This window comes from Periplaneta americana, chromosome 10 (genome assembly GCF_040183065.1).
Source record: "Periplaneta americana isolate PAMFEO1 chromosome 10, P.americana_PAMFEO1_priV1, whole genome shotgun sequence".
In the NCBI taxonomy this organism is placed as follows: Eukaryota; Metazoa; Arthropoda; class Insecta; order Blattodea; family Blattidae; genus Periplaneta; species Periplaneta americana.
The window spans coordinates 145573278-145595648 of NC_091126.1; the positions used below are offsets into that span (position 1 = coordinate 145573278).

At 37.1% G+C, this 22371-nt stretch overlaps 1 protein-coding gene across 2 annotated transcripts in view; it reads left to right on the forward strand.

Annotated features, from left to right (window-relative positions):
- Positions 1 to 22371, forward strand: part of Fim (plastin-2 Fim) — a 193844-nt gene that overhangs the window by 92037 nt on the left and 79436 nt on the right. Inside the window, exon 1 of one of the 2 annotated variants that reach the window (XM_069838216.1) lies at positions 20840 to 20996. The exons of the other annotated variant lie outside the window; for it this stretch is intronic. Within the exon in view, the coding sequence (XP_069694317.1) occupies positions 20937 to 20996 (60 nt within the window). The 5' untranslated portion in view covers positions 20840 to 20936. Of the gene's footprint in view, positions 1 to 20839; positions 20997 to 22371 lie in introns of those variants that run through there. 2 annotated transcript variants of the gene reach the window in all.

Below are 22371 nucleotides of genomic sequence, written 5' to 3' on the forward strand. Positions count from 1 at the left end.
ATACACACACTATTGTAAATAACTATTATAGCAATAATTTCTAAACATTACATACCTATTCTTTCCGGGAGCATTGTGAGGTTCATTCGGTTGTAATTCAATATTATTTTTAATTCTCTTCACGGAACAATACTTTTCCCAGAATAGCCGCTCTCTCATATTCCTTAGCAAGAGGTTCCAGCAAATATTTGTTTAATTTTTCCTTCTCGCAACGCTTAATTTTATTATATTTGCGATAATTTCTCTTTCTCGGCTATGGATAACAGCGTTACTTTTTCTCCGCGGTGGTGTGATTTCACCATAATTACTACCCTGTGGTTGCTGCTCCATGGTAACACTACTGGTACGCAGTGAAGGAAATAGTACTATGTTTCTTGACAAGAGATTATGCTGCGGAGCATGCGCAAACAACTCAGTTGGCTCCACCCACGTTATGCGCTTCCTTCCCTCTGCCCCTCTGTCCCCGTTCAGGAGGTTCAAGATAACTTGCAATAACAGTATATCCTCCCGAGTGGATGCTAAAGTTTAATTGTATATTCTAAGTAATTTTTTCTTAGGGTAAATTCAGAGGGTATGTTTTGTTTGCAGTATTTTACCTACTGGAACATGTACTTTTTCCCCCAGTATCACTCTTGCTACGTTTCGCCATTAAGATACACAGAATAACGTCCTGCCACTTAAAATTTCTCAACACAAATAAGGAAAGGGAGCGACGCTGATATAACCTCTGCAGTTGCGAGCGTCGTTAAATAAAACATAACATTTAATAAGGAAAGGGAAAGAGGAACAGCTAACAGACATTCAAACTAACCGTTATACATTTCCTGTTAATGCTAATCCATGAAAAACTGACCTTTAATGTTGCTTACATGCATAAGAATGTGAGTAAATAATGAAATAACGAAACTTTACATTGATTTAGGCATTTTAAGCCGAATATTAACAAATTAGGCTCTAACAATCATTTTAAGACACTATCAAACTTTATGAATAGCTTTCAATTTTCATGAAACGTAAATATTAATTATTACTTTTTTCCTTTCTCCTAAAGGAACAAAATAGGTATTTGCCCTAAACTTCGATGTCTGTTTATAACTTTGATGGACATTTAATATTGATGGACATGAATCTTTTGGAGGAAAGGAACTGGCCATCCTAACCCATTATCTCCTGGCCTAGTTATCTCATAAGTGATGCCATGTTGGTATCACTTGTGAAGTTCAGACCTGTCTTCGGACAGTTGACTAAATAACAAAAAAACATCGTATGTATGTATGTATGTATGTATTTTTTTGTATATCAGCATGCTCCATTACATTGGAGTAATACTACATGCTTTACATAAAATATTACAATAATTAGTTACATAATTTATGACATGAGAACAAGATATTTACAATTTTGATTGCGATCTTGAAATTCTTATAGATACAAGTGTTGCCTAGTTGTACTTCTTATATTTTAAGTTACCATCATTGTTAATAATGTATGTATGTATGTATGTATGTAGTCCACGCCTGTAGAGTAACTGCTAGCGCGTCTGGCCGCGAAACCAGGTGGCTCGGGTTCGATTCCCGGTCGGGGCAAGTTACCTGGTTGAGGTTTTTCCGGGGTTTTCCCTCAACCCAATATGAGCAAATGCTGGGTAACTTTCGGTGCTGGACCCCGGACTCATTTCACCGGCATTATCACCTTCACCTCATTCAGACGCTAAATAACCAAGTTGTTGATAAAGCGTCGTAAAATAACCTACAAAAATGAATGTATGTATGTATTATGTGTTTATGTAACTGAAATTGCAGATAATAGGAATATACTCTCTCACTCTTGCTATTGTCCGCAAATTCTTTGAGTTACATAACTCTTGTTGCTTAAACTATTAACTGCGTTCCTCTGAAGCAGTGTATTGCTGAGATAATTCTTCCAGTCTTTTTCCATTTTTTCTGAAATAAATATTTCAGAACATTACGGCCATGTTTCCTTCTTCATGAACAGACTCTAAAAGAAAATTTTGATAAACAACTTTTTGTGCGTGTGTTTTTTTTAATTTCAAGGGGTCTATTGTTTTCTTTCGAGTGAATTTTTGTGTGTTCCCTTTTTACGGATTAATTGGACAGCAGTTATTGTTCAAAAACAAGAGTCAAACAGTAACCACACAAATGGTTACAGACAAATCGTCGACATTGCCATTACCGCGATCGTGTAGGAACTAGTACTGTCAAGGGCGGAAGTAAATAATCGTGCTTGAACACTGGCTCATTTTTTGGACTTTTCGTCCTGAAAATGGGGGTACATGGTGGAGCTCAACTCCCGTGAGATGGGGTCAGCACAACGCCTGATCTCCACGTAAGACAGCTTATTAACAACGGACAAACTACCGTGCCCTAGGTGAGATTCGAACCCATGGTGCGGTAGGATTGTAAATAGAAGCTTATTCTGTACAGTTTTTGTAGGAAATGACGAATCAGTGAATAATTCTGCTAAAACGAAGAGGTAACTCTTAATATCTCAACTTGTAGGATCTTATCACATTTTTATAATTTCTGGATCAGACTTTGTGAAAGAGTTCCACGTAAAGTGACTTGTATAAAGGTACTGCAGCATGAGGCAATTGCACGCAAAGACAGTAGAGACATTCTGGGATCTGCATTATTGTCCATCGTTATCTGAAGTGTTGCTTATCTGTAGATGTCGAAACGAAATTACACAAACAATTGAGAATTCGCTTTCTTGAAGAATTTTGATACGTACAATAGGCCGTTAGTTTAATCCTGTGATCGATTGTCTTCACTGGCAGGCAGATAAGAGGAGGAATTTGTACTGTAATAAAAATCCACCTATCTCAATTTATGCTCTGACCGCGTTTTGTGATACCTGCTAGGCCAGCGTTATCTTAGTGTACAACGTTCTGTGACATCACTGTACATGAAAAAGCTAACCTGCTCTCAAAGGGAGACTTTGGTAACTTCGTGATTCCTGTAGTGAATTACACCTAGGTTAGAGGCGTGACTAGAATGTTGGAGAAATTCGAAACCAAGAGTGGATTGAGGCGTTATTATTTAACTTGGCCTTGGAAAAGTTAGTAATAAGTATACAGATTAATCCAGGGGAAACATCATGAATAGATCTTTACAATATCTGGCTTATGCAGATGTTTTAGTAATGATAGCTGGGTCCATATCGGTACTGGAAGAGACCAGTGAACAAATGGAAAATGTAACAAAGAAATGGGCAGGGCATAGTTGCGCCCCACGGTCAGGTAAGATGCAGCAGATAAAAAAGGGTCCCTGTTTTGTGGGCATAGTTGCGCCCCGTTCCCATCAGGTAGAGAAAAGGTGCATGGCATAGTTGCGCCCCAATGAAATAGTTAGAGAAAAAGACACTACGGAAACTCGAGCCTCGTAATCAACCAACCTTATTGATTTCTTATTCGATTTAATGTTTATTAAAATGAACACCATGAAGTTGGCAGTATTTTATTAACTGTTTTTCTACTGTTTATGCAGCGATTATCGATAGCCTACCGTAAAAATGAACATCGTGAGGTTGGCAATACTTTATTAACTGTTTTTCTACTGTTCATACAGTGATTATCGATAGCCTACCGTAAAAATGAACACCATGAAGTTGGCAGTACTTTACTAACTGACATATTCAAATGAGTGAGCCGTTGCTCTATGGGGCCTTAGCAGTCTTGACATTTTATTAGTGATTTTCACACCGTCTGTGGCGTATAGTGAGGTTAATTTAAAATGAATGTTAAGTTTAGTGAAAAGGGTAAAGAGTTAAAAATTCACAATGGTTCCAAGTTTCAATTTTCGAAACCCTGTACCGTAGGATTAAGATATCAGTGTACAAACAAAAAATTCAGTTCATTTATTGTGTGTGATCGATAAAAAAAATGTATTATTTTAAATAGCAAAATTGATCATATGCTAGGCCTACCTGATTTCAATGCAGCTACCATTATAATATTTTTAAGTTATTTATTTATTTATTTATTTATTTATTTATTTATTTATTTATTTATTTATTTATTTATTTATTTATTTATTTATTTTGTTTACTATGTCCATCGGGGCGGATCTATGCCATGTTCATTCTGCTACCTGATTTCTTCGGGGCGCAACTATGCCATGCCGAAAGAAATTAGGTTTAGAGATAAATGTGATTAAAACGATGTATATGAACACCTCCAAAACAAGGGCTGGTATCTTGAATAATGAAATATTAATAAATGCTGTAAATTATAAGGAAGTGGAAGCATTTAAGTATTTAGGGTCATTGATAACGACTGTAGCAAAGATATAAAAGAGAGAATTGCAGCAGGCAATAGATGTTTCTTTGCTTTGGCAAAAGTATTAAAAACACGGTACCTGTCGAAACAAACCAAATTACACATCTACAACACAGTAATAAAACCTATAGTTATATATGGATGTGAAGCCTGGGTTATGACGGAAGAAATAAAATTTCAGTTGGAGAGATGGGAAAGGAAGATATTGAGGAACATTTATGGACCAATAAAAGACAAAGATCGATGGAGAAGGTCGACCTGGTTGGCGAATTGGTATAGCTCTGGCCTTCTATGCCCAAGGTTGCGGGTTCGATCCCGGGCCAGGTCGATGGCATTTAAGTGTGCTTAAATGCGACAGGCTCATGTCAGTTACTGGCATGTAAAAGAACTCCTGCGGGACAAAATTCCGGCACATCCGGCGACGCTGATATAACCTCTGTAGTTGCGAGCGTCGTTAAATAAAACATAACATTAACATCGATAGAGAATAAGGATAAATAATGAGATAAATCAGTTGTATAAGAGACCTAATATAGTAACACAGATAAACGTTAAAAGAATAGAATGGGTTGGACATATGATCAGAATGGATGGTGGCAGAAAGATTAAAAAGATTTTTGATGGAAATCCTGGAGGGAGAAGATACAGAGGAAGGCCGACGTTTTTGTGGTTGGACTGTCTGGAGGAGGACTTGCGAAGGATGGAAGTTAGAAGATGGAGGAAGAAGGTAGAAAATAGAAATGGGCTGTTATCGATAAGGAGGCACTAGCTAAACTTTAAGAGCTGCATGCCAGAAGAAGAAGAAGAGGCGTGACTGTTGAGCAGCTATCTTTTTTTTACGATTTTGAAATTAAGGCCTATGAAGCCGAATAGTTGCAATTGTCCAGATTTGCATTTTTCAAAAAATGTATTTTGAAAATTTGTTTTTGCGAAAGTACCGCCCATTACATTTAGACAGGTGAATATTCAACAATAGTAGGATACCGACAATGTCACTAAGTTTGAGAATGACTGGCGAAGAACAGAGGGAAGTGCTTGTTGCAAATACAACAGACATTCGGCTTATGTTGCCTCATCTAGTCTCGTCTCGGTATCATCTTTTCTCCTCACAAACGCCGAAAGTCCATATTGCTGACGTAGGTAGACAAGAGTGTTGCTGCTCTTGTTATGGTTTCCATATCAACCCTACCCAGTTGTCAAATTTATAACATTTTCTCGTGCATTTACTTTATCTCTTATTTAATTTAATGTTAAATTTCATGGACGAAAAAATTTGGACTAAAATTGAACTCTGAGAAATCACAGGCAATTATAATGAGATAAAGTAAATTAAAAACGGGTGACTTATCTCCTGTCAAAATGAATAAAACTATTATGCCTTATAGTGATAGAATAAAAAATATGGGAATTTATATGGACAAAAACTTAAGTTGGAATACTCAAATCACACACACACACACACACACACATATATGTAAAATAATTTTTATGAAAATTCACACACTAAAAAGAATCCGAAATTTCCTTCCTTTGGTTCTCAAGAAGAATTTAGTACAGTCGCTCTTGATGCCTCATTTTGATTACTGTGACACACTGTACACTGACCTTAACATGAGACTGACAGACATACTACAACGTGTTCATAATGCATGTGTTCGATTTATTTGCAACGTCCGCAGATTTGACCGTATCTCACCTTCACTGAATATGTGACTCATTGTGCGAAAAGGGACCTGAAGTCGTGAAAGGAAATTTTACAGGAGAACAGAATAATGAATTTGCGGTATAAAAACTGCATTTCTATGTTTTGACATCTTGCGCTAGCTGTAGGCTTTTTTTTACATACTAAACTAGGACGTAGTTTAACAGTGCTTCTTAAATACTTAAATCTTTCTTATAGTTGCTAAGGAAACAAATGAAACTTTTAATTTGCATTTTTCTCGAAAAGTGCATAATGTAATATCAATATTCAATAAGTAATATATTAAAAAATATAGCACCTAGAACCATGATGTTTTTAAAATTCTCAGTATTTCATCCTCTTTTTAAAACCACAAAGAACAAAAAAATAAAAAATCCGACTTCAGGTCCCATTTCCTGCAACTAGTCACATATTCTGTCCTGGGTCCGTCTCAAAGAGCGAAGAACTTTTCACTCTTTCACGTTACTCTCCAATATTATTCAGAACTCTGACCCTGGCTACTTAGCTTCTCGTTTTCAACACTTACTGTTGGACATTATCTAGTTTCAAAATACTGTAGTACATTATGCAACGAGCCTGTAATGGTAGTAATTAAGACGCGAGTATGTTTATGAAACGAGCGCAAGCGAGTTTCATAATTTTCATACGAGCGTCTTAATTACCGTTATAATCAAGTTTCATACGACTTTTTATGCTCGACCATATTGATTTTTTCCGGCAATTGGTGAAATAAATTTGCGGGAATTTGCTTTGTGAAAGGCTGGAAGATGACAGTAAATTGATGTTAATTTGTGTGTTGTTTTTTTCGACTGAGTTTAATATTGTCTAATCTCGCGCTAGTTGTCTTTCGATTGCATATCCGAGAATAATCGATACTTGCGCTTTCATATTGCTACAATGGTATTTTCTGATTGGTGGAACACCTGAACTTTAATGAGGTCCATTAAAGGGCTGCTACCAGGTGTATAATTACTACATTTCGGCATGGTCGAGCATAAATAAACTAAAGTTGCACTTTTTCAGTTCAGATTCCTTTCACTTATAAGCTCTTTTCTCTGCGATAGTTTTGTAAAAATATGTTTATTTTTCTTCTTTTTCCTTTTTTTTTGTTCTCTTGATCGCCAAATGAATTTATTATAATAGATCTACCCTTTTATTGTTGATTCTATTTAAATTTCGTATTTTTTAATTATTTTATTACATTCCATTTCTTGTATCCTTCCTTACTACGTTTTTTTCCTGTTAACTATCTGTACAAACTGAGTTGCTTTTATTATATTCCAATCTTTAGATCTGTATTTTACTTTTTTCAATTGTGGTATTATTCATATTTTTAGTGTCGATTTTGTTATGCTATTATTTTTTGTAATACGTTAGCATCCTGTTCTTTAACTTTTTGTTAAATCTTCACTCCTTATATAGGCTACTTTGTCATCTGATAGAGTGTAAGAGAAGGTCCTATGGCTTAACTCTGCCAGTATAAATAAATAAATGAATAAAAAAACAAACAAATAAATTATTATTATTATTATTATTATTATTATTATTATTATTAAAGTGAACAAAGAGAATATTGTACTAATGCTGCATTTTAAGCTGCTTGATACTCTATTCAATGTTGTGAATCTGTAGTGTAAATGCACATGTTGAAGGAGCTAGTAGCTCAACCAGGTCAGGGACTACAGTTGATTTACCGTGAGAATTGTATGTTTGTGTTTGTCTGCAGGGTCATTTTACAAAGACTAGGAGATCAGTATGTTTCCCAAAGTCAGTTCCTTATTGTCAATCTTTACAACTTATCTTGCTCAAAAATAAATATTGGAATGAGTTTTGAAATTCTTACAATTTTAATTCGATTTCTTTCATATATTTTGTAAACTGTTTGGTAGATGCATTAAGAATAAAGTGTGTGCAATTTCTCAGCTCAAACGGACTACTAGTTTCGAAGTTAATTTTATTTTGGAAAACGTATTATGTGTCTTTCACGTGTTAAATTTTATGTTACCTTGTTAACATGTTTCGGCCTGCTATTGGCAATCATCAGAACTGGTTGTTGCTGATATTGGCGCCTTTTGTTTTGTTTCCTGTGGGGGTGTGTTTGTGTAGTGTAATGTGGAGTCAAAGAGTGTGTGTGTTCTGAAATTGAGTTGTGTGTTGAGAATTTCATTTGGATGTGTTTTTGTGTGTTTGTATATTTCGTATGATGATGGCCAATAGCAGGCCGAAACATGTTAACAAGGTAATAAAAATTTAACACGTGAAAGACACATAATACGTTTTCCAAAGTGATATAGTGTTAAAAGTTGTGTAATCAAAATGTGTTATTTTATTTTAATTATGCAAATTAGTGATTTAATCAACATTTTCATGCCCATTATATTTAAATATACTAACTCTGATTCACTGGCAATATTTTTGACTTGAGAAATACATGATATCTAGGCTGGTTTAGGCACAATACATTTTTGAAAAGTATTTTTATTTTTATTAACATAATTTTTAGCTCCTAATTATTAAGATATTTAACACTTGTAATTAATAATAATAATAATAATAATAATAATAATAATAATAATAATAATAATATCCTGCTAGGGTAGGAAAGTGAAACCTAGAGAAAGGCCCAGGACAAAATCCTCGATCGTGAGAGACACGATTCTGCATGAGGTCGAAGAGTTTTTTTAAGTAGGTTATTTTACGACGCTTTATCAGCATCTTAGGTTATTTAGCGTCTGAATGTGATGAAGGTAATAATGCCGGTGAAATGAGTCCGCGATCCAGCACCGAAAGTTACCCAGCATTTGCTCGTATTGGGTTGAGGGAAAACCCTCAACCAGATAACTTGCCCCGACCGGGAATCGAACCCGGACCACCTAGTTTCGTGGCCAGACGCGCTAGCCGTTACTCCACAGGTGTGGACAGGTCGAAGAGAATCCCGATATATGTAGCCAGAAAAAGATTAGTTTCAAAAATAATTTTATGACATGACTTGGGTAGTGATACAATAATATTGTATCCTTGCAACTTACAACGTGTGCCAATGATTTTACAGTAATGTGCTACCCATGATATCATAGTACCTGTGTTTGCGGCTGAAGCAAAAGTTCATCAGTTAAGGAATTTTGAATTTCCACAGCGCTAATGCGTAGACGAGAATTCTCAAGTAATTGTTTATTTGCGTTATTATCAGTGATGCTCAGTGTCTGGGATAACGTATTTTAGGATAGTTTATTAGGAATTACGTACTTGAACTAAAAGCAGAATGCATCAATTTACACATATTGTTAAAAGCATTTTCTTGGCAAGTGTCCACCTGTTTACCGAAAAGAATATGTTTATTTATGGTGGAGCTCCTCGTTTCAGCATTGTTGATTTTTCATTTACCAAATGTAATTTACGGTAATGTGACTGTTGGATAGGTAGAGGTGAGCCGATTCCATAACCTACGCTCTTCACTGTTCTAAATTCTCTTTTATTTGTGGGTCATTAAAAACCTATATTGCGTGGAAATTCAGAACAGGATGTTTGGTTTCTTAATTTTGAGCTAAAGACAGTCTTCGACACACAATAACAAGAGAAAGTTTCACCCTCACTTCTGTGCCAGGAATGTCACATTCGTCACACATGCCTCCATAACGCCAATCTCGTCTGAAGCTTGTTGAAGAGACTATATCTATTATAAGTAGGGCCCGGATTCTTATGGAATTACATATTGCATTCCTTTACTTGTAGACTGCCGAAAATTACAAATGTCTGCGATTTGTGGTTCTGATATGGGTATAGTGGACTTTCATTTTACATATTTTTTACATATTCTTGGTAATATTACACATTTTGCATATTATGCAAGGAATGTAACATTTTTGTACATATATAGGCAATTATTGAGTTTTTTATATTTTTTTTATTAAATTCGTTTTATTTTTCAGAGTACAGTATTTAATTTTCTTTCATATAATATACAGTAAAACCCCGATTATCCGTCACCCTATTAACCGATTGTTGGATTATCCGACTGTCTTTCTCTCCCTCTCTCCCTCCTCTTTTTTTTTTTTTTTTTGCTACAGAAACATATGAAGTACGTACTACTACCGGAAAAAAGTGCAAATAATTGAGTGGTTTGGGGAAAGAGAAACTGTGGCTGATCTCGCATCAGAATACGAGATTGATGTTACAATTGTGCGAGAATTAATAAAAATCAACAATAAAGTGTACAAAGTACGTAAACCTATAACACGAGACTTGTACTATTCCTATCTTTCCGCTGACAGTCATTACAAGGAATTTCCTTGCCCCTTAAAAACTTGTCGTTGACAACCAGACTTAAATGAGAGAAATACTGATTCACTACCTAGCATGTTGAACACAAGATCAGGGAGGAAATTAAAAAAATGCAAGTATTATCCACTTAATTTACGAAAATATTTTATGGTATGGATTATCCGACTTTTTCGATTAACCGGTCAGTCCACCCCCTTCATTACCACGGATAATAGAGGTTCTACTGTACTATAAAATAAATCTTAACGTCCCTGTCCCATAACGAAGGCCGTCTTTTGTTCTCACTATAGTACATGATATTGGTAAAGAGGGAGGGTCCGGAACTGACGTCGTTATGTTCTGTTCACAACTGCAGAAAATACTGTACTTCAATTTCTAAAACTGGCTTAAGAGAATAGTTTTTTTTTTAATATGGGGATTCCAACCCTTTGTCTGTAAAACACAGTACTATAGTTCGGAGTGCCTAAACTCTATACGTTTGCACTAATGCTTTTTCAAAATCTGGGATGGTCAGGTGCGCCGGTCGTTTACCTTTGTTACACATTATTGAAAGTAGCCTATTAACGAGCGGTTTGGGTCGGGTGTCAGATAATTCAAAATACCATTATGTGTGCGACACAAAAATATTTTTCTAGGTAATCTTAAGACACAAGAAAAAACATAGATTGTAGCAGAGACAAGCTATACTATATGGTGGAAATAGCAAATCGACTTTCCAGGCCACATTCTCCCACTGCAACTGACCAGTTAAATTGTGACGACACTTTTGTGAATTTAAAGCATTAAAAATATTGATTTTGAATTACATATTTTATTAATATTACATATTTAATTACATATTCCCCGATATTTAGTACATTTTTATGTACATAATCGCAATTTGATATTACATAAAAATCTGGGGCCTAATTATAAGCTTAGATGTTGAAAATGTTGTACCTTGGTGCGAAAGAACGCAGGCGCAAATGCGATTGTGCGTATGGTGAAGGAAGAAGTGATAAATGAAGGGTTCAGAGCCATAGTGGGCCAAGCGCCATTTATTAAAAACGAAGAAAGCAAGGGTTAAAGTTAAGTAAATACCATAGTTTAATTAAGATTAACATATCATTTAGTTTGATTGTATATACTTTATATTACTTGCTATTTGTTTCCATTGGATTATGGTGATAACTTCATTTTAACCCTTGTTTTCTACGGTTTTAGTAAATGGCGCTTGGCCCACTATGGTTCTGAACCCTCAAATGTTTTACGCATTACTTCATCACGTCCGATAATTTGAAAAACAAGTCTATTCCATACGTAGAGTGCGTTATGAACTCATTATATACGGTTCTTTAATTGGTTTATTTTACGACTCTTCATCAACTGCGGTGGTTACGTAGCGTCTGAGTGAAATGAAGGTGATAATTCCAGCGAAATGAGTACAGATAGGCGGTTTTAGATGTGTTCTTGCTGTACTGAACTACAGTATTCCCCATTTGTTACTGCGATGAATTCAATTCGTATTGAAAGCGAAAGAAAATTTGTATTTCAAATACAGTATTACTCTTAAGAGTTTCTAAGTATGTTCTGTAATTTGAAAGTTCTTAGTCATGTTATTTGAAAAGACAAGAGGCTCGCATATTCAGCACGTATAGACTATGAGTATGAGATTTCCTAAGGAATTCGAAACAATGGACCAATCCTGCTTAGCCATATTTTATAAATCGTTATTGAGATGAGACAAACACCTGCACGTGCAATGCAAATGTTTTAAATTTGGAAACTTTAACTTAATGGACTGAGAAACGGTAAATTGCAATTTTGTAGCGACTGAAACTTTGGAGAATAAGTTGATAATATCGTCCGTTGTTCCTGCAATAACTTATTTATCGATTTTCAGATTTTTGCTCTGTTAAATAACTTAAATAGTGATACAGCAAATAATAAAATCTCCTATATGTAATAATAGTTATTTCTTTCGAAAATGTAAGAATTCACAATTTCTTATGCACAATTGCCATAGAATGAATAAATGTGTTCTTTATTCCTACTGAAAAATTTTATATTTTCCACATAGGAGTTATTGCAGATAGAATTTATAAAACAGTTATATTACCGGTTGTTCTGTATGGTTGTGAAACTTTGACTCTCACTTTGAGAGAGGAACAGAGATTGTGTTTGAGAATAAGGTTCTTAGGAAAATATTTGGGGCTAAGAGGGATGACGTTACAGGAGAATGGAGAAAGTTACACAACTCAGAACTGCACGCATTGTATTCTTCACCTGACATAATTAGGAACATTAAATCCAGACGTTTGAGATGGGCAGGGCATGTAGCACATATGGGCGAACCTAGAAATCTATATAGAGTGTTAGTTGGGAGACCGGAGGGAAAAAGACCTTTGGGGAGGCCGAAACGTAGATGGGAGGATAATATTAAAATGGATTTGAGGGAGGTGGGATATGATGATAGAGACTGGATTAATCTTGCACAGGATAGAGACTGATGGCGGGCTTAAGTGAGGGCGGCAGTGAACCTCCGGGTTCCTTAAAAGCCATTTGTAGGAGTTATTGCAGCAACAACGACGATATGCTTGTGTTTAGGCAAGGATATGAATTTCCGTCTGGAGGAAGTTCAGTTATTATTAAAATCACTACTTCAAAATTTAAGTGGGCGTACGCGTTTTGGTGTCCTCCGATGACGTTTCGAATGTTTGACAGCGTTGCCTATATTTGTTAGTAAGGATGTCATGGAAATCCGTGTTAACAGAAGTCCTAAATTGGTTAGTTCTCTTACACTCGATAGTAATAATTTATTTTACGCCATGGACTAGAAGATTTTGAAATGAACGAAGGACAATTCAAAGCCAGCGCACACCGCACGCTATACTATGCAGCTATACTATAAAGATATATGTACAGAGTGAAAAGTAATTAAACCGACAAACTCCGGGAGGATGTATGGGACACCAACACAAACACTTTTCTTTAATGTCAGATTGTGCTGTGAGGCACTATTTCGCGAGGACACCAGATTTTAATGTAACACAAACCATTGCCATGTAGTAGTAGTAGTAGTAGTAGTAGTAGTAGTAGTAGTAGTAGTAGTAGTAGTAGTAGTAGTAGTCGTGGTGGTGGTGGTGGTGGTGGTGGTTTATTCACCATAAAGATCTTTACAAATCATGGCTTCGTCAATCTTATTTCTAAGTCTTAATCTAGTTTCTGATTATACTATGGACATATTTATGAATTTGTAGCTTTGTTATTGCAGGACATCTGCTGACATGATACAATTACACATTAGTAGGCACTTTCTGCAAGGTCAAAATACATAAATTCCTCTACAGTATATGGCATATGATGCAGCAGCAACCTGTTGATCATGCTTTTAAACTTCTTTTGTTTACTACTTATTATGGAGCTTGGAATTTTATTATGCATATTTATGCCTCTATGTAAAATACTTTTAAGACTTGTGGTTATTCTGTGAGTGGACAGATGGACATGACTAGATGTTCTTGTTTGATACATGTGGTAGTCTGAATTCAATTTGAATTTTGCTTTGTTTTTATGAATGAAAGACACTGTTTCTAGAATGTATATACAAGGTACTGGCAGAATTTTGAGTTCCCTAAAAATTTCTTTACTTTGCGACCTTACAGGTGTTTGTTTCATAATTTTTATAATTTTCTTCTGTAGCTTAAAAATGTCCGTAATTTTGCTTCTTGCGCTCCATAATGGTATGCCATACTGAATCTGGGAATGTACTTAGCCAAAATACATAGATCTAAGAACTTCATTAGAGGTTGTTTTGTTTAATATTCTGAAAGCATACAGTATACATAGCGGTTCAATTTTTCTATAGTTTTCTCAACATGATAGTTCCAGGTTAAAGCAGAGTCGATCCAGATGCCTAGAAATTTTGTATTTTTAACTTCCATTATGTCTTTATCATTTATTTTGATAGGAGTAGAATTTTGATCGCTGCTATTTTTAAAGAGTATGCAAACAGTCTTACTAATATTCAGTTGTAACTTATTTTGCTGAAGCCATGCTTTATTGCTTGAGTCTCTTATAAAATGTTATTCACCAAAATCACTGCAAAAGATGTTAAGAAATACCTCCATTGACCTGTAAACAAAGGTTACATCGGCGGGACATTGATTGTCTAACGCGGTGAAAGACTTCAGGATTATCGTATATTTCCCCTGCTGCAGCAAATATCAGCACCACCAGACCAGTTTAATGAAGCACTGCACTAGGTCAAAATGTACAACAAAATGTGAATTTGTAGAGACGTCATAAACTGAAGAACGCATACACCTTCTGCCGGTTTAATAAAGCCTCTGAGGAAAATATGACATTAGAGAAAACCGTTTGTTTTGGTGTCCCATACAACCTCCAGGAGTTTGTCGGTTTAATTACTTTTCACCCTGTATAGCTAACATTAGTGTAGCATGTGATTATATGTTGACCCGCACACCGAAAAAAAAAAACTATAGCCCGCTATAAGCTGTAAAACTCTGCTAAAGCGCGCATTTGACTCCTGGCTATTTTTATAAAAGAGGGATTTAGGAAACATTGTAGCGTCAACTTCGCATTGCTTTCAAGGTGGGAAACTTAATAGAGGTAGTGAAACGGTACCCTTGTCTGTGTCAAATGAGCACACCATTCGTATTTACCTAAATCTTGTAAACTTTCGTCTCTGTGGGCGTATTCATGTTGCGGAATGTGACGCCCATGAAAACAAACGTCAATACCAATAAACACGCTAATTTACAAAAGATTGGACAACAGTTGGCAACAGTTCGATAATTCTGACGTGGCTTTATTCACAGGGTTACAGCATTTACGTACCTTCAATATAGCCGCCCCCCCCATATTTATCACCTTTTGCCAAATGTTTGGAAGGCGTCGTACACAATCAGCGCGTCCATGTTTGTTGATGATCCATATTGATTGCTCTATAGCACAGATAAATTCAATAAATTAATCTCTGGTATTGCACCGGGTCCCTCACAGTGGTTCTTTCTCTTTGTCGAAGAGATGGTAATCGCATGGACTCATACCGGGTGATTACGGTGGATGTTACAGAATCTTCTATTGCCAGCGGCGCAAGAGGTCCTTGATAGCAGCAGTGGTGTGATTCCTTGCATTGTCATGAAGAATGATGGGGTTCTGTACCACCAAGTGTCGTCGTTTTCTCCTGAGCGCTGGACGAAGGTGGTGGTGCTTCACGCAGTCCCAAACATTCTTGTGCACTATGACCTTGTGCCACATCAATTTTGATGCAGGAACTTTGCTCTAGTTTTGTAAACATGGTGTTAGACACTCGCACTATCCCTATGAAAGTCAACGTTCTACACACTGCAGTAGATTGACAGAGTACTATCGCCGCTGGCTGCACTAACTCATCTAACAGTCCTTGTTCATGTCCACACAGCTGGCAGCTGTCGAACGTATCATCGTCATGTGACATCAGTGTAGCCATAACTTTTTATCCAACCCTTGTAATTGTTTTCCTACAAAGAAAAGGCGATGGATATAGAGGAAAGAGATAAAAGAATGATTACATATTTATGTGTGATTTTTTTTCAGAAAATTGATAATTAATTACTGAATATCGTTACCATAGTGAAATAAGGATGGAAAAGTAGACGTTATTAAACCAGTATGGATAAATAATACATTTACAGTGCTAATATACTAATGCAAGCAAAAGCAATATGAACTGTTGTACAAAACATATTTGTTATATCTACATTCCACCAATTTTTTTCCTTTAGATCTGTAATTGAAATTACTGTTGAAAATTGTTTTGAATACGATACTCGTTTCCATGCAACTCAATCCGTATTGAATAAGATTCGATCTCACTTTTTAGGTGCATCGACCTTGAGAATCACATCTTTCTAAATCCCCGATTTCATGAAAGTTTCAATACGGTAAGCGCATTGAAATCCACTTGAATACTCCATGAAAACATACTAACTATAGACGAACTTATGGACAGTGTATGAAAATAAATTTGAAGCACTGCGTAAATAGAACAGAAATGGGGAAATGATATTGTTATACGAAAGTATTGTTGAAACTTTTTCTCATCATTTTCTAGATATTTGATATAAATTATGGAATTTCCCGAGTTCTTCCCTACGTTTATTAATTCCATGAATCCAGTTCTCTCGGTTTTTTGAAGCCAGTGCAAACAATAACAGTCCCTCTGGATCCATCCTCTTGGCCATCTTGTAGAAATGTCTCTGATGAAGCATTATTATAGCATCTAGTGTGCGAATGTTGATATCTTATCGCTAGCTATATCACACAAAACATAGCGCTATATAGTATAGCGTCCGGTGTGCGCTGACTTCAGAGCTTGGTAGCACTGGTGTAGCTCAGACGTCATCTACTTTGTAATTCCCGGAGTTGCATTCGGGCATGGGTTCAATTCTCACTTAGACTGATTACCTGGTTGGGTTTTTTCCGAGGTTTTCCCCAACTAAACCGAATGTGAAGAAATTCAGTCTCATTTCTCACCAATTACATATATCGGCATTAAATGTAGTAGATGATACAGCGTCATTAAATAACCGACTGAAAAAAGGAGCTTGATTACTAGAAACTGTTTTTTTTTTATATAATTCAAAGGAATTTGGTTGCTGGGCGTTCTTCAGTCGGGCTCGTCTTTTCATTTCGTAATCCAGCACAGTAAAACAACTGTGCGTGCTCCTTACAGTTAAATTCTAAACGTAATGCTGCATGTACGAAATGTTAAAGAAATGAACTGCTGAATGAATTTGAGATTTTATGACGAATATGAGTTAGAACACTTACAATGAAAAAAGAAAGAAAGTGGAGATAAAACTGTCTGGTTCTGAGGTAGCGAGTTAGTAAGTCTGCAGTACACTACTGATTGTGAAAAGTGCAACACCCAGAAAGAATGACCCGAACGACTCCAAACTCGGGAGATGTGTAGAACAGTGTACCACCAATAAATAATTGATTACATTTCCAGAGAGATGGCGTACACATAGGCTCAACAGTGTCACCAGCAAGGTCAGTGTTATGCCTTCCTCAGTCAGTGCAGAGCTTCCAAACGAAGTGGAAACGTGAAAGCTAGTGCATGTGTGCCTCGTTGACGTGGAAGGGCACAATATCAGCACGTGAGTGAGTCCGAACGGGGCAGAATGGTTGGTCTCCGGGAAGCAGGTTTGTCATACCGTGACATTTCGGCTCGTACAGGGCATGCTGCTACGACAGTGATGTTTGTGTGGAACCAGTGGATAGAAGAGGGCCGTACGCAGTGACGAGATGTTACTGGATCACGTAATGTGACCATAACACGGGATGACCGCCAGCTTGTCCGCATGGCCCTGACGGACCGTACTGCTTCATCCACAGTGTTGAGTCGACGTTGGAGTACTGCAATGGGTGTGGACCTGTCTGCGTCAACGGTTCGTCGCCATCTGTTGAGGGCCGGACTAGTGACTCGCATGCCTTTGCGTCGGCTTCCATTGTCCAGAAATCACCAACGCCTCGGAGTGCAATGGGCACGTGAACGCCGTCACTGGCGTGCTGAGTGGCAAAATGTAGTGTTTTCGGACGAGTCCCACTTCAACTTGTCCTACAATGATGACCGCATACGTGTTAGACGCTACCGTGGTGAACGCAATCTGAGAGCTCCATTGTTGAGCGGCATAGCGGACAAACGCCTAGTGTGATGGTTTAGGGCGCCATTGGATACAGTATGCGATCTCGCCTCCTACGTATTCAGGGCAATCTGAACAGCAACCGTTACATTAGGGAGGTTTTAGAGCCCGAGGTACTGCCTCTTCTTCAAACAACTCCACATGCCATATTTCAGCAGGACAATGCCTGGCATGTGACGAGGATTGTGCAAGTCTTCTTCGAAGAACGACGGGTATCACTGCTTCCCTGGCCTGCACGTTCGCCAGACATGTCGCCCATCGAACATGTCTGGGATATGGTTGGTTGGCAACTTGTTCGTCATGGTCCTCCAGCGCCCACGCTTGACGCTTTGTGGACTCGCATACAAACTAATTGGAGGGAGATTCCCCAGGAACATATCCAGACCCTCTTTGATTCCATGCCACGACGCTTAGAGGCTCTGATTGCAGCGCATGGAGGCTTCACACCATACTGAAATCTCACGGTCACAGATCAGGTACAGTTCTGTAATTCCAATAATTTGTGTATTGTTACGTACCTAATCTGTGGTATCAATTTAATTTCAGTCACATTTATCGTTCTTGGTGTTAGTGTACATGTATAGTTGCTTTGTGAATCTCAATATTTTGTGTTCTGTGGAATTGTGAAATGCAAAATGTAATGCTTTCGATTAAATGTTTGAAAAGGGATCTCTTGGCGCAGTGGACAAACTTATTTCCTACTGCAGTAATTAAGTTATAGACTCGCCTACCACGCATCAATTTCATTGGAATTATAATTATTGAAGATATTCGAAAGTCTTTGGGATCTGCTTATGTGGATGTAGGTACGTCAGCTAAAGACAAACTGAAGCAAGTCATTAATTGGAAATTTGTTTTTTTTAGTAGGTTATTTTACGACGCTTTATCAACAGCTTAGGTTATTTAGCGTCTGAATGAGATGAAGGTGATATTGCCGGTGAAATGAGTCCGGGGTCCAGCACCGAAAGTTACCCAGCATTTGCTCATATTGGGTTGAGGGAAAACCCCGGAAAAAACCTCAACCAGGTAAATTGTCCCGACCGGGAATCGAACCCGGGCCATCTGGTTTCGCGGCCAGACGCGCTAGCCGTTACTCCACAGGTGTGGACTTGGAAATTTGTTAAGTGTATATATACAGGGTGTTTCAAAAATACGGGGCATAATTTCAGGTATGCATTTCCCACATGTAGACAATCAAAATAGTTCATTACAACATGTGTCCGGAAATGCTTTATTTCCGAGTTATGGCCTTCACAACATTGAAATTCACCGGAACCATACCTCATGTTTTAGAAGACACTTCACTGATCAATCGTCAACACATTTACTTCTTGCATGATAGCGCTCCTGCACACTTCAGTCGTATGGCTCGTCGCCGGTACTTGGATCGAAGGTTTCTTGATCGATGGATAGGTAGAGGTGGCCCAATTGCTTGGCCTCCACGCTCACCTGATCTGAACCCTCTCGATTCCTACTTGTGGGGCCATTTAAAATCATTGGTTTATTCGTCTCCGGTGCCTGATTTGGAATCCCTTCGGAATCGAATTGTGGCATGTTCTGAGGACATATGCAATACTCCTGGAGTTTGGGATCGTGTTCGTAGGTCAATGAGACATCGAAGTGAAGTCTGTATTCAAGCAGGAGGTGGACATTTTGAACATCTTCTGTAATGACAACGACCTGCGGAAAGAAAAACGTTCCGGTGAATTTCAATGTTGTGAAGGCCATAACTCGGAAATGAAGCATTTTCGGACACATGTTGTAATGAACTATTTTGATTGTCTACATGTGGGAAATACATACCTGAAATTATGCCCCGTATTTTTTAAACACTCTGTGTATATATATATATATATATATATATATATATATATATATATATATATATATATAACTATTTTGTGCTGAAATTGTTAAAGATACAGAATCTGCCTCACTTCGTCTCAAATTTCATTCTTTAAATTTTCATTTGTCACTTCTTATGACATATAAAGTTAATTTTATATGTAAAAAAACATTTTAAGAAATAAACGAATGAATTTCGACTGCTATCAATTTGGAAAGAATTAGTATTACATTGTGCCATTCGAAAATAAAATGTAAATTTCAGTTTTGATAGTGCATATTTTGAGTCTTTTTTTTCCCCCCTTGTACATATTTGGTCATTTGATAGTACATAAAGTCCACACCTGTGGAGTAACGGTCAGCGCGTCTGGCCGCGAAACCAGGTGGCCCGGGTTCGAATCCTGGTCGGGGGAAATTACCTGGTTGAGGTTTTTCCGGGGTTTTCCCTCAACCCAATATGAGCAAATGCTGGGTAACTTTCGGTGCTGGACCCTGGACTCATTTCACCGGCATTATCACCTTCATTTCATTCAGACGCTAAATAACCTAGATGTTGATACAGCGTCGTAAAATAACCCAATAAAATTGAAAAAAAAAATAAATAAATAAAAGATTATACATAAATGCATATTTTGCGATTTGATAGTGCGTTAAAATACACTCTACTTATAAATCATGGCATATAATTATATTCACACTGCTTTTTGAAGGGGTTAAATGTATTGATAAAATTATTAATTTATTTTACTATATGATCAAGAATACACATTCAGATATGTAATACGTAAGAAGGAAGCATAAACAATTTGCGATTAGATTGACAAGTTTAAAATTTGAAGGGCGAGGCCGGCCTTTCAAAGCCTCCCAGACCACAATCATACTATTCGATGCTATTGCACGCATGCGTATTAATACATCTGATCTAGATGTCCCTGTGTGCGCTCGCGCAAGGTGAACATCTGCTGCGCTTTCCAAGTTTGAAAATTCTGTGACCTAATTTGGCGTCGAGGAAGTCCGCCATGTGAAATACTCTTCGTGTGTGGTGGGGAGGAGGGATCTGTGTGGGAAGAGAAAGCCGACGCAGATAACGTACGCAGTGAGGACGAACCGCGACTGCGCGATGGACGTGGAGGCGAATAGAGGATCCTTCCAGGCGCTCCTGTTGGAGAGCTATGACATGGTAAGCGTGTTAAATGAGTGTGTAGATGAAACTGAAGGAAAATCACCAATTTCCCATTATAGTGCGCCACAAATTTTTATTGTGACAAGTAAAAATATTTGCATTCTTACAGTCGTACAAAAATTAGATGAAAATTGTTTGAAGAAATACTTTTAGAAATTTTTACCGGTAATCTTCATTTACATTAAAGTTATAACTGAAAATTGTAATAGAACATGCAAATATTTTTCACTCTTGTCTTGATCCCACATTGAGTGCTTGAGTATCATGTAGAATTCTTTGAGATGCTGCCGCATTCCGATTACTGCGAATCATTCAGCATTGCTGAGAGATGACTGTTGATCGTTACTGTTTTTTTTTCTCAACCTTCATGGAATATTCACTTAACCCTGCAAGAGATGATGACTCTTGATGTGTTGTCACAGTTAAGTCTAGAGTATGTTCTGAATTCTGAAATGTTTAATCAGAAAATGTGTCGTATTGCATCAGTCTTCAGTGCTTTTGTCAGCTGTTTTAATCGATTCCGATAAGATACTTTATGAGTGTCGGTGTGAGTGAATATGTATTCATATATACATGAGTTGGTGAATTTTCGATCAAGCTATGCACAATATACGGGCGAAGAAAACGTACTTAAATAATTGGAAATAACCTCAAAATTGTAACACACTAATCTAAAGACAAGATTTGATCACTACGAAAGCTATAAAACCACTCAACCCAAATACCTTCGTTTCTTTGCATATATCTGATCGATGAATTTCTCAGACATTTTCACACGAAATCATCACGTAAACCCGTGGCATCACCATTATGTTGCACTATGAGAAAAACTCTTCGGGCCAGGGCAAATCTATTTGTGCACCTATATACCAATAAGCATATTATGCAAGGCATACCAAAAACCTGAACAAACCAAACCCAACCTGTCACTCATCCTCGAACTGACGAAAACTTTCCTATTTATTTTTCCAGATATAAGTATACTTGTAAAGTTATAGCATATTTCAGTTTAATTTCATCACGAAATAACGCAATACAAATCAGCCATTAGGCCCTTGTGTTTTGCGTAGTGAGGTCGAAGATAATCTGTGCTTTAAAGCGTTAGCTGTTTTACGCCATTCCGAAAAGATACGATACGCGTATTGTTTACTCAGTAATCCGAAGACAGGTATGAATGTCATAAGTGACACCAATAAGGCATCACTCATGAGGCAATTAAGCCAGGAAACAATTTTCGACACTTTTCTCACAGCAACAACACATTGAATTTTTATTGCACTATAGCCTAGGCTATATATGAAATTATCACTGCACTAACACATTGATTAATTCACAAAAGATACATTTAACGAACTATAGATTATATAAATGG